General features: G+C 41.0%; 1 protein-coding gene across 1 annotated transcript; it reads left to right on the top strand.

The window, feature by feature from the left end:
- Positions 1-6249: 6249 nt before the first annotated feature.
- On the top strand, positions 6250-8147 carry LOC148025471 (aldo-keto reductase yakc [NADP(+)]-like). The gene has a single exon (XM_087692613.1). It carries the CDS (start codon positions 6379-6381, stop codon positions 7723-7725), a length of 1347 nt encoding a protein of 448 aa, XP_087548739.1. The 5' UTR covers positions 6250-6378; the 3' UTR covers positions 7726-8147.
- The last annotated feature ends 5199 nt before the right edge of the window (positions 8148-13346 follow it).

Below are 13346 nucleotides of genomic sequence, written 5' to 3'. Positions count from 1 at the left end.
TTGATTTGAGGCCATTTCGGGGCCTGTTTTGGAGGCGGAAGTTTTCTACACGCACTCAGGAAAAGGCCCAGTTTTATGTTGTGCAGCCACTGTTCTACAGGTTGGTGAATAGTTACTGTAAAAATTGCATTGAATGCTTGTGCGCAGAGACATTGGGAATTGCAGAATCATCCCTGTTGCCTGTTGATGCAAAATCGTCACTAGGAACTGACTGTGTGGTCAAATACCACTTTCACCAGTTTTGCAGATTTTCCCTTGTGAGGGTGAAGCTGTGGTTTTTGCAGTGACAGAATTTTTTGCAGTCTTCTGTAATGGCATCTGATTCTCTTTCACAGATTGTCACTGAAAAGCTTGTCAAGAACAACTTCCAAGCATGGAAGTTTAGAATGACGAATTTTCTTATGGGAAAAGGATATTGGGAATTTGTTGCAGGAAATGAAGAAGAACCAGTTCTTCCTGATGTTCCCAATCAACAGCAAATGCAGGCATTTAAAGCATGGCATGAGAGAGCCAGGAAAGTTATGTATTGGTTGTCTATCAGCATTTCAGACTCTATGATTGTGCATATTCAGGATGCAAGTACGCCAAAGGAGGCATGGGATACTTTGTCAAAAATGTATAGCACAAATACGCAAGCCAGGAAAATGCAGCTCAAGCAAGAGTTGCACAATGTGCAAAGAGAAAATATGAGCATCAATGACTACCACATGAAGGTGAAGAAGATTGCAGATGCACTTGCTTCCATTGGGTCACCAGTGGAAGATGATGATTTAGTTTCTGTGACCTTGAATGGTCTAGGAAAGGATTATGCACAGTTTCGGACATCCATTTCAGTTCGTGAAAGATTTCCTGATTTTGAGGAGTTGATTGCTCTTCTAATTTCTGAGGAACAGAGAAATGGTGGTGCATCTTCTTCAGGAGGAACTTCAAAAGAAGCTGTCTTCTACTCAAATACTGGAAGAGGTAGAGGCAGAGGTAGAGGAGGCCGATATGGAGGCCGTGGTAGAAATCAGAATATGCAGCAAACTCAAGAAAACCAGTCCTATGGAGGAGGACGTGGTAACTCTAGAGGCAGGGGGAGCCAAAGAGGTCGTGGTGGATGGCAAAGAGGCCAAAATGCAAACAGTAATGTTGAATGCTACTACTGTGGTAAAATGGGTCATATGGCTAAAGACTGCTATAAAAAGCAGAATGACATCATGAATGGAAAACTGCAACAAGGGAATTATGCATCTTCTAGTAGACAGGGTGATAACAGAAATGAGCACTTGTTTATGGTGCAGCACATGAACAATTCTGTGACAAGTGCAGAAGAAAGCAATGATGTATGGTATGTTGACTCAGGTGCATCAAACCACATGACAGGTCATGCAGAATGGATGGAGGATGCAAGAAAAATGGAAAAACCAGGATTTGTGGAGACTGGTGATGATACTGCACATCCTATTGTGCAGATTGGAAAAATTCCCTTGTCTATGCAGGATGGGAAAAAGAAATACCTGTCCGATGTATTTCATGTCCCGAATATCACCAAGAATCTGGTTTCTGTTGGTCAAATGGTTGAGCAGGGCTTGCAGGTCAGATTTAATCCTCATGGATGCTTTGTTGAGGATATGAAAAATAAAGGTCGCTTGATAGCAAAAGGAAAGAAGAAGGGCAGAATGTTTACATTGGATGCAGACATGTCTGAATTGAGTGCAGCAATGTTTGCACATGGGACCGGTGTAGTTGCAGATATTGATATCTGGCATAAACACATTGGTCATGTTAATGTACAGCGACTTAAATCAATGCAGGCCCAAAATATTGTTGCAGGTTTGCCAAAATTCAAGGTTGCAGAAATGCATAAGGTATGTGAAGCCTGTCAGTTTGGAAAACAGGCAAGGAAACCATTTCCTAGACATGTTCAAGAGAGTAAGAAGCCATTGGAATTAATCCACTCTGATGTGTGGACAACTAAAGCTGCATCTCTTGGAGGCTGTCATTATTTTGTCAGTTTTATTGATGACTATAGCAGAAAAGTTTGGGTGTATTTTATGAAAAAGAAAAGTGAAGTTTTTGGGCATTTCAAAACTCTTAAAGCGATGGTTGAAAAAGAAACAGGCCTGCAGATAAAATGCCTAAGGTCAGATGGAGGGGGAGAGTACCTCTCAAATGAGTTTGCAAGGTTCCTACAGGAGCATGGGATAAAGCAGCAATATTCATGCAGTCATACCCCACAACAAAATGGAATTGCAGAAAGGAAAAATAGGCATATTGGAGAGGTATCTCGTGCCATGCTCAATGAAAAAGACTTGCCAGATTTTTATTGGGCTGAAGCAGTTGCTACAGCAGTCTACATAATGAACAGGACTCCCACTGCAACAATACATGGAATGACTCCAGAGGAGAGGTATACTGGTAGGAAACCAGATATTTCTCATTTGAAAAATTTTGGTTGCATTGCCTATGTACATGTGCCAGATGAGTTGAGATCCAAGTTGGATCCAAAAGCTGAGAAGTGCATCTTTATTGGTTACTCTCTGCAGCAAAAATGGTATAGATGCTATAACCCTTCTACTCGTAAGTTTACAGTGAGCAGAGATGTTGTTTTTGATGAGATGAGTAGCTGGTATAAACCAGTAAATGATGATGTAGATGCACAAAATGGTAATGCTGCACAGAATTCACAGCAGCAGTCACAAAATATTAGTGGACCTGGAGCGTCCTCTAGCAGTGGTTCACATTCTTCACCATGGACAGACAGATTGAGATCAGGAGAATCTTCTCAAAGTAATGCAGATAGTGGTATGCAGGTATCACGAAAAGGAAAAGAGAAGGTTGATCAGCCCATGTTTGATGTGAATGCAGGTCACTCTTATGTGGATGGTGAATCCAGTGGCTCAGAACAGAGCATTGATGATGAGTTGGGTATTCCTTCTATTGTTACACCTGGAGTAAGGAAGACCAGGGATGTTTTGAGAGCACCTGGGAGTGAACCTACTTTGCGCAGGTCTACGAGAGCTAGGTATCCTGTGGATAGGCTAAAATATGATGGATTTACAGCCATTCACTATGCATATATGGTCAAAGTGATACAGGAACCAGAACCCACTTCTTTTGAGCAAGCCATGGGAAAAGAAAAATGGGAGAAAGCCATGGATGAAGAAATGGATGCCTTGGAAGCAAATGCTACATGGGAATTGGTACCTTTGCCTAAAGGTAAAAATGCAATTGGCTGTAAGTGGGTTTATAAGGTGAAGCACAATGCAGATGGTTCTGTGAACAGATACAAGGCAAGATTAGTAGTCAAGGGGTATGCACAAACATATGGCATTGACTATGAAGAAACATTCAGTCCGGTTGCAAGGATGGCAACCGTAAGAGCAGTCATTGCTATGGCTGCATCAAAGGGATGGTCTTTACATCAGATGGATGTAAAGAATGCCTTCTTGCATGGTGATTTGCAAGAAGAGGTCTATATGGAGCAGCCACCAGGTTATGTGCATGCTGTTCATCCTGAGTTTGTTTGCAGGTTGAAGAAAGCCTTGTATGGCTTGAAGCAAGCACCTAGAGCATGGTCTGACAAGATAGGACAGTATCTTGTCACTATTGGCTTTCAAATTTCCAAGGCAGATTTCTCACTTTATGTGAGAAAAACAGAGAAAGGTATTATGCTACTTGTCATTTATGTTGATGATTTGATTATGACAGGTGACAGTGATGAAGATATCCTTCATGTGAAAATGCTATTGAAGCAGAAGTTTGAGATGAAGGATTTGGGAGAGCTGCGTTATTTCTTGGGCATTGAGGTGATTAGATCACCAAGTGGGATACAACTCTTGCAGAGGCAGTATGGATTGGACATGCTGTCCAAATATGGGATGACAGGCTGTAAGCCTATTTCAGTTCCTTTGGAGCAGAATGTGAAGCTGAGCACAGATGCAGGTGAGCTTCTAGAAGACCCTACTATGTACAGACGCATAGTAGGAAGTTTGATTTATATGACTATTACCAGGCCAGATTTGAGCTATGCTGTTGGATTGGTAAGTCAGTTTATGCAGGCTCCAAGGAAACCACATTTGGATGCGGCTAGACGCATACTCAGGTATGTGAAGTCCACATTGCAGTATGGACTATTTTATGAGACTGGGGTTCAGATACAGTTGCATGGATACACTGATGCTGATTGGGCTGGTAGTATCTATGATAGACAATCTACCAGTGGATATGTGTTCTCTTTTGGGAGTGCTGCAGTCATTTGGAGCAGCAAGAAACAACCTACAGTTGCCTTGTCGAGCACAGAGGCTGAGTACAGGGGTGCAGCAATGGCTGCATGTGAGGTAGCTTGGTTGCATAAGCTACTTTATGATATGCATTAGTCTACAGATGGACCAGTTGTCATTTATTGTGATAACATGAGTAGTATACACTTGGCAAATAACCCAGTCTATCATGCTAGAACAAAGCACATTGAGGTGCATTATCACTATGTGCGAGAGAGGGTTTTACTAGGTCTTATTGATCTAGTTTATGTCAGCACGGAGGATCAGGTAGCTGACATATTCACGAAGGCATTGGGCGCAGAGAAGCTGCGCAAGTTCAGAGACCTGCTTGGTGTGCAGGAATTGGGATTGAGCTCGAGGGGGAGTGTTGAGATATCGAGCTCCACTCGTGATACGCCAGGGTGACCGTTGTGTATTTATGTCACCGACTTGTCAGTTGCAGACGCGGTTGGTACACCGCCCATGAATAATAGCTACATGATAGTTATCCTTATCTACTCTAGTTCGTGGCTCAGTTAGTATGCCACCTTAGTTAGTTGAGTTTGGTTTGAGACCCATATATAGGGTTCTTCTATTTCTTTGTACTTGAGTTCTTTTGGCTTACACAACTAAGAAGAGGAAAACTGTTTTCAGCCTCCACCCTTGTGTGTATTCCCCCATTGTGCAAGCAAGAAAGCTTCAAGTGAGACTCCTTCCTTCTCTCCCACAATCTTGACATGGTGAACCCTCATATGTGTGACATCACGAGGGTGTAGTCACAAGATGTGCCTATGTTATACCATTTCTTTCATTGAATAATACAAAAGCATACCTTGCTCTCACATATCATGTTACCTTTTTGCGCTATGTTGAGTGAGTGATTGAAGAAATAGTGAGAGAGAAATGCTGTAGCCAAGCAGAGTTTGGAAAAGAGCAAAATCACAATGATCGAACAAGCTAACAAGAAACGCAAGGCAATAATAGTCACCAAAGATGACGTGGTTCTCGTCTCCAAGCATATGTCCTTGCTAAAGAATATGAGCCCTAAGTTTAACCATTGTACTATGGACCATACCACATCACCCAAGTTCTGAATGAGGTTGGACCTGCCCAAAAGCATTTGCGTTGTAGGCTCTACCTCGATACCCAATGGGGGTGGCATGTTTTACTATTTCATTTCAATAGCCCCTTTGAAGTAGAAGTAATCCTTTGGCGCTAGGAGCAAAGGGGTTACCCTGAGTACCTCGCCAAGTGGAAAGGGTGCCTTCTCAAAGAAGCAACTTGGATTTCAAAAGTGGAGGCTCATGAGTATGGCAAAGAGGCCTTCACTACATGTCTCAAGGAGAATACCAATAATACTTTCAACGTGCCTTAAGTCATACCTTAGATTACCATAGGACTTGCAAGCCTCCACTCCTTAAATGTAATTGAGTCGATTAGAATAAACAAGAATAAAAAACCGAGTCTAGATAGGCACCCTGGCCAGCTTAATAGAAAAAGTTGTGTTAAGACCCCCCAAGTCTTAGTGTGATAAACACTGACCAGATGGATAGAAAAGGTTGCATTAAGACATCTCTCACGAGTCAAGTCCTAGACCGGTAAACACTGACTAACTTGATAAAATGAGTCAATAAGCACTACCCTTAGATTGTTGAGGACAACAATCCATTGTGTGGGGGTGAATGTAAAGGCTTTGTAGCTATACCATGGCATTGTTGCTAGAAGCACGTATATATAGAGTAGTATTGACTCTGAGCCCTGCTTGGTTTCTACTCTATGTGTGATTCCCTATATCCAATGGTAAAACCCTCATATGTGTAACGCCACAAGGGTGTACTCTTGAGATGTGCCTATGTTGTACTGTTTTTTTGTTGAATAATACAATAATATACCTTGCTCTCACATATCGTGTTATCTTTCTATGCCATGCCAAGTGAGTGATTTGGCTGCATATGCATTACAAAGGGGGGGGAGGAAGAAGGGGGTCGGCTAAGAGGCTAGTAAGGCCATAGGGAGCGCACATATGGGGTTTTTGCCAAGTGGGTGTTGTAAGGGTTCCTCTCTTTCAAGGGTTTAACCCTGCTGTCGTGTACATACAAGCATCAGAGACCTTTTGCTCTGTGGAAGAGAAGTCATGGCGCTCCAAACCCTAGCGCGAGCCCGCTCCTCTGCTGCCCCCTTCGCTTGCAGAGCCCTCGGCCTCGGCGTCCGCAGCTGCATCGCCGGGACTCAGGAGAAGCCCGAGCTCCCTCCACAGAGCCCCTTGCGCCCCTTCTCGACCGCGGCTGCTGCTGCCACACCGGCCGCCTCCCCTAGCCCTGCCACCAACTACATCCCCGGCCGCGCTGATGCCGCAGGCACTGCTCATTATGCGCAGAAGATCGGTGCCAACGCCGGCCCCGGCCACTTTCGTGCGCTCCGTGCTGGCGGCCAGGTAGGTGACCTCATTGTCTCTTCTGTCGGTATTGGCACATATATGGGTCCTGATAATGATGCCGTCGATCGCGAGTACATAGAATCCATCACCAGGAGCTTGACCATGGGGATAAACTTCATTGACTGTGCATCAAACTTCCGCACTATGCGCAGCGAGCTTCTTATTGGCCAGTGTTTGGAGAAGGCTTTCAAGCAGGGCATTGTCAGCAGGAATGAAGTGGTTGTCTGCTCAAAGGCAGGGTTTCTTGCATTTGATTACAGGGAATCTATCGATCCTTACACATACATAGATGAGACATACATCAAGACCAAGCTTTTTGAACGTGATGAGTTTGTTGGTGGATGCCACTGCCTCACACCCGCATATCTGAAGAATCAGCTAGAATTGAGCAGGAGGAACATGGGACTGGAGACCATTGATGTATATTTTATCCATAATCCAGAGATTCAGCTGAATGCAGTCCCTCGAGCAACTGTCATGTCCCGTATTAAAGCTGCTATGGCAGCCATGGAGGAATGCGTGTCAGAAGGTAAGATCTCAATGTATGGGGTGTCCACGTGGAATGGCTTCCGTCTTAACTCGTCTGGCAGACTGCACATTTCTCTGGAGGAACTAGTAAATTATGCCAAAGAGTTGGGGGGAGAAAATCACCACTTTAAAATTGTACAGGCTCCTTACAATGGTTTCCTTCAAGAAGCAGCCAAGTTTCCATCACAGAGTGTTAAAGGACGCCGCATGCCGCTACTTCATGCTGCACACCATCTGGGTGTGTCAGTTGTTGCATCTGCAAGTTTGAATCAGGGGAATCTATGCAAGAACCTTAATCCTGATGTTCGTAACTCTTGTCCTGAACTTGGGGAGCAACGAACTGACGCACAATCTGCTCTTCAGTTTGTGCGCACAACTCCTGGAATAATGACAGCTTTGGCAGGTATGCGACAAGTGATGCATGTGGAAGAAAATGGGACTATAATCAGGTGCCCAGCTCACCCTCGTGTTGCCAAGCCCCAACCCGCCGCTCCTCAACCCAGCCCCCCGCAATAGGTGAATTTACATCCCTGACTGTCCAGGGGAAATTTGGTTTGACTGTCTGGAGTCTTAGTATAGTGGTGATGGTTTTTTAGGCCATGGATGTAGCTTGGCTGGATAGAAGTTTGCTTGTTTACACTGGCTACCCAGCAACAGTCCAATGAGAAGCTAATGCTGCCTGTTGGATTTAAGAGCTGGAAGCATATCGTGGCCTGAGCTTGGCAAGTACTTCTCTGTGCCTAGTGCAGGCTATTCTATCTTTAACTTGCACGGAAGTAATTGTAGCTCCAAAGAAAATTTTGATGTACATCCAGCAATATCTATACTGTTTATTATGTTAGTCATTCACGGGTCTTTGTGTGTTAATGTTACTGACAGTGGCTGCTATATCGAAACTGAATGATCTGGTAAAAGCCTGGTGCTTTTCTACTTGATTAGGAGAGGGTGATTATTGTAGTTATTTAAAGGACAAGTGCTTCAATGGTCTCAGCATTGGCTCTTTAGGTGGTCATGTGACTGACAGTGGTTGCTATATTGAAACTGGATGATCTGGTAAGAGCCTGGTACTTTTTACATGATTAGTAGAGGGTGATTATTGTAGTCATTTAACGGACAAGTGCTTCACTGGTCTGGCATACTGAGATCCAACATTCATGGAGCTTTCTGTGCTTGTTTATATGTTCATTCCCTCATGTGGTTGTACTGCTAGGAAATCCGTCCTACAAGACTATTTTGTTTATATGCTAGAAGCTTTACTGGGGCTGAAATTTTTTGGCTTGTGTTGTCTCCAAAATTGCAGGCGTCTTGGTACAACTGCTGCTGGGTTGTTCTGAGTGAGGCTGTTCTCAGTATGATGCAGGAAATGTTCTGAGAGTGGTTACAGTATATTTGTACATCAGTAAGGGCAGTTTTGCATTGTGCTGATGGCCATTAAAAAGTTACTTATGTCTGGCATGTTAGTTTGTTCAGCCGAAAGGGCTTGGTGTTTGTGTGTATTTAACCTGGTATTGTGTGCATTTTGGGCTTCAAAAAACTTGTATGTCTAGTCTTCTCTTTTTTATCAGAGGTTCATTTTCCCTCACTCTCTCCTTGAATTTTTTCTTATTCATTCACTACCACCAAACTGAGCTTATTCAAACAACCTGCACATGCCTGCTAGCAAATCTACTTGGAAATATCTGTTTGACAGCTGGTGGTGTTTATTTGTGAGGGTGTCTCATCTCAACATTTAACTCTCCTTGTAGTCTTTAACTGAGTGGAGATACACTAGGCTGGACTCATGAACAACTGTCTTATGAATCTGTGATGATTTATTAGTCGAAGATGGTGTCTGGATGTTTGTGTTTGAGACCTGGGCAAGGATTCACTTGATATCTAGGTGATCCCACTGAAGGGCATAAAGCTTCAAATTTGAAAAGCATGGAAGTCTAAGCTCAAACAACTGCATTCAATTGAGGTGCCTGTCTAGTCCAGCTTCTTCAAGCAATGTTAGCAAAATATGTATCCAAGTACAGCACGCATGACAATAGAAATCAAATTGACAAAAGATGCCTTAAGTTATAATCTTGGTCTATCCCTTGCAAGAGATTTTGCCATTAAAACCCTTAAGAGTTTGGGAGGGTGGTATCATATACTCAATGAAGGTACACTCTATCCAATTTCAATCAATGCAGGTCTTAGTTCTAGCATTCCCTTTTGCAGTTAGTTGGAGTGATCCCAAAGTATACAACAGTAGTATGGTACTCAGTGGAATAAGGATCACAAGGTTTTGTTTCAACTCTTTAGCATTACATTCAGGCTTGAAATGATGTGGGGGCAGTAATTGTAATTCCAGTGGGAGTTCAGGTTTGATGCTCTTACTGGCAGTTGCTGGATGTGCTTTGTGGCTAACAAGCCTTTATCTAGGAGGTAAAGCAATCCCACTTTATTCCTGCACACAATTGTTGGTAACTCTCCACAGGCTGTAAGGTTGGATCCGTAGGTATAAACAAATGAGTTAGAGGTGGTGTTCCAAGAAGTGAAGCTTTAGGAAAATTGGATGGGATATGATGTGCACATGATAGCTCTTGGGTTATATTAACATGATTTATGAAGAAAATATAAAGTCTAGTCTCTAAGTTCAATCAAGCACAGGTTGGTCATACTTAATAGTCAAGAAGTTGAGTAAGAGATATCGCACCATGTGAACTTATGTCAAAGCGACACAACTATGAAGCATAGAAGAAGAGTAAGCTGCAAGCATCACACTTGCTAATGTGCTGCACCATGGCCTATTTCATGAACCATTGTCCGGTTGTTCCACCTATGACACTTCACTTTTTCTTGGGTTGATGTGCAAGGATTATTATAGGATAGATGTGTTTTTTGGGTATAGCGATAGAGGGGACATTGCAAGTATGGGAGGTTTAAGCATGGCTGTTGACATGGTAGACAAATCATATAGTAGCTCAATTGAAGTGTGTTGACCAACATTTTGGACATTGTGCTATATGTGCAAGGATTATTATATGATAGATGTGTTTTTTGGGTATAGCAATAGAGGGGACATTGCAAGAATGGGAGGTTTAAGCATGGCTATTGACATGGTAGACAAATCATATAGTAGCTCAATTGAAGTGTGTTGACCAACATTTTGGACATTGTGCTATACCAAAGTAGTGATGTAAACTACAAACACTTGTGCAAGGTAAGTAGAAAAGGTATCATAAATGCATTATCACTGAATGATGATGGAGTTCCCACTTCCTTACTTTTGTAATCCACTAAGGTTTGATCACATGTTGGGTACATTTCTATTAGCAATAAGTTTTCGATAAAATAGTTATAATCCATGCTTGAGACACCAGTTGAAAAATAGGAGAGGCAATGGAAAAGAATGCAAAGAGGAGCTAAAGAGCTAAGAGTTAGCAAGGTTGACAAAGGTATAAAACTTCCCAGTGCTTTGAAATTCTTTTTCCTAGGGTTGTGTCAATGATAGAAGTGTATTAATCTACGAGCTAAGATATGAAAGAGTTGAGCTAATTGAGAGGCACAATAAAAGCAAATACAAGAGGTCATATAAACAATACACTACACACCTAAAAAATAATGGCGAAGATATTATGTAAATCAACCATTAGTAACAAGGAGAAAGTGAGTATAGAAATATCAAATGTTGTGGTTTAGGTTAAGTAAAAGGGAAAAATGAAAGGTCAAGATGATTAAATTCAAGGATCATAAAAGTGAAAGGTTGGGGTCCTTTATTCTTAGAGGTACAAGTACAATTCCTTTAAGAAGTTTAGCAAACACCATACTAACCATAATATGCCAAACTTTTGAAAAGTTGGTTTCCTCCTTACTCATCATCTTGCTTGCAAAGTACATTGGTCTTGTGTATTGAGAAACCTTCCCTTTTTGTAGCAATACTACAATTGCATCTATCCACACTATTGGAGAGTCCGCATAGAAATCTCTCTCCCAACTCAACTATCGTGAAATTGTCCCCACTAAAGGGTCCACATAGAAATATCTCCCAATCTAGTGATTGCAAACTATCTAGGCTTCCTAACACAAAATCAAAGGCCATATGGTTGCAAAGCCAAAAAATAGCATTATATGCACAAACTTAGAATTAGCCATATTGACTTTTACTTGTGCACAATTGTTATAGACATGTAGCCTAATGATATCGGTGTTGATGTGACAATTCACATGATGCTACAAAAATGGTTATTGTAGAAACTTGGGCAATGATATTGTACTAGTATCATGATAATCATGGGAACCATGGAAGTTGATTTGTAATGTAGTTCTCTAATGAAGCCTCAACTCTTTCTTTGAAGAGATACAATGCATGTAATTATTGCCTTAACATTGCACATCTTAGTGTTGTGTTTTAGGCTTTGCTTACAAATTTCTAATTTCTAAAAAATGTTTCTAATAGAAATAAGGTGTATGATTTAATTGTTGGTCTTTTGATGGCAATTGGAATAAAGGGTTTTGAGTATATTGGCCTTTGACTTTTTACGCTAAGCATAACCATCAATTATTATGCACATGCTACTTTAGTTTAGTAATTTGTGGTGCTTTTAGGTTAATTGCCTCTTCTACTAGACTATGTAGCTCCATATTGATGGCATCATGTTGCTCTAAAGTTGTTGCTATTTGGCGATTTGCTAGCTAGTGCTCTCTTTGATCCATATCGTAAACTTGTGCTCTTTGAAGACCCTTGTATGCTCATCGATTCATTATTCTACATTGAAGATTTTTTAATGGAGACATTCATAGATATATACTATATACCCATTGTGGTAAGTACACATGCATTGCTTATTGTGGGGGATTGCATTTGCAACTTTTGATGACTTTTCTAGCAAGGCTTTCAACAACCTTGTGTTGATAATCGATGAGATTTAAGATATTTAGTTCAAGAATAACTTTTTAGGGCAACAATCACAAGCCTTGATGGTGTGGTATACAAGTCATGTCAAAGGGTCAACACTACTATATTGTTTTTTGATCCCTCTATGATCCATTGTGACTCAACCATATGGATCCACCCTTTTCAACAATTAGCAATTTCCAATTGTAAGTTATGATGTCAAAGAAAGCTTAATCATTATGAGCACACACATTAAACATATCATTAATACTAGGAATGAGAAAAAGCTTAAAAGAAAGAAATTACTTGGTCAAGCTAGAAAGGTGACAACTCATGACCTTGATTACTTAGTCACAAGAGGCCAATCGAAGTAAGTTTAAGCCAATGAATAAATCATATTTCTTATACATTATCCACTAGTCTAAGATTGAAATACTCATATAAAATGAAATACACAAAAAGATTGATTTATAGCATTTAAGAATTCAAGGGTGGGCATAATGGTTGCAAGGGTTAAATCTATTTATGGCTATATAAGTAGTACATTGTTGTACTACCTCCACCATTTTGATGCCCCATGGAATTAAGCTTAAGAAGTCATTGAGACTTGGAACCCAATAAACTAATCCTCTTTGGTGGCATTGAAAAGGTGAATAATCCATTCAAGAGCATGCTTGCTGTACTTGAGTAGAAATTCCCACTCTATGAATTGATTGATGCCTTGTAAAAGGTATGTTATAATTGCAGTTGTATCCAGAAACATATAATCCTAGTAAATAGCTTGTTTGATCCATTAGAAAAGTCAAGTACAATGTCCCCATTAATAAAATTGTTTTTTAGCATGTATACTGAGCATCATACTCATGAAACCATGGATCAAGAGAAAGATACTCTCTTGCACCAGAGAAACCATGCTATCCTTTAGCATAACTATAGAATCACCATGATACTTCATGCAATCTAACAATTCTAAAGTGGCCAAATACAAATCAAAGCTTCAATTTGTTCAAAATTTGAAAGATCCATGTAGGGCCTTGTAACTAATTACAATGCTGGATATAAAGTACCTTAGATGACTAAAGTTAAGCATCAAATAACCCTTGTTGAGGCATCCAAGTATCGAATAATGCCTTGGATATTTGAAGTTGATTTGCATAAATTCATTTGAATTGACGTTATGATGGCCTAGTTGGATATGGGTGATTGGAGTTGATTTGCAAATACTCAATTGCAAATTGCATTTATAATGGGTTTCTTGGATTACCTTAACAATATA

Source organism: Lygodium microphyllum, chromosome 14 (genome assembly GCF_053477565.2).
Source record: "Lygodium microphyllum isolate KBCC chromosome 14, Lygodium_microphyllum_v1.1.10, whole genome shotgun sequence".
Classification (NCBI taxonomy): Eukaryota; Viridiplantae; Streptophyta; class Polypodiopsida; order Schizaeales; family Lygodiaceae; genus Lygodium; species Lygodium microphyllum.
Note: the sequence above shows the minus strand (reverse complement) of the source record. Positions and strands in the feature narration are given on the sequence as shown.

Coding starts and splice junctions, on each gene's coding strand:
- LOC148025471 (XM_087692613.1), top strand. CDS start 6,379: ATGGCGCTCCAAACCCTAGCGCGAGCCCGCTCCTCTGCTGCCCCCTTC.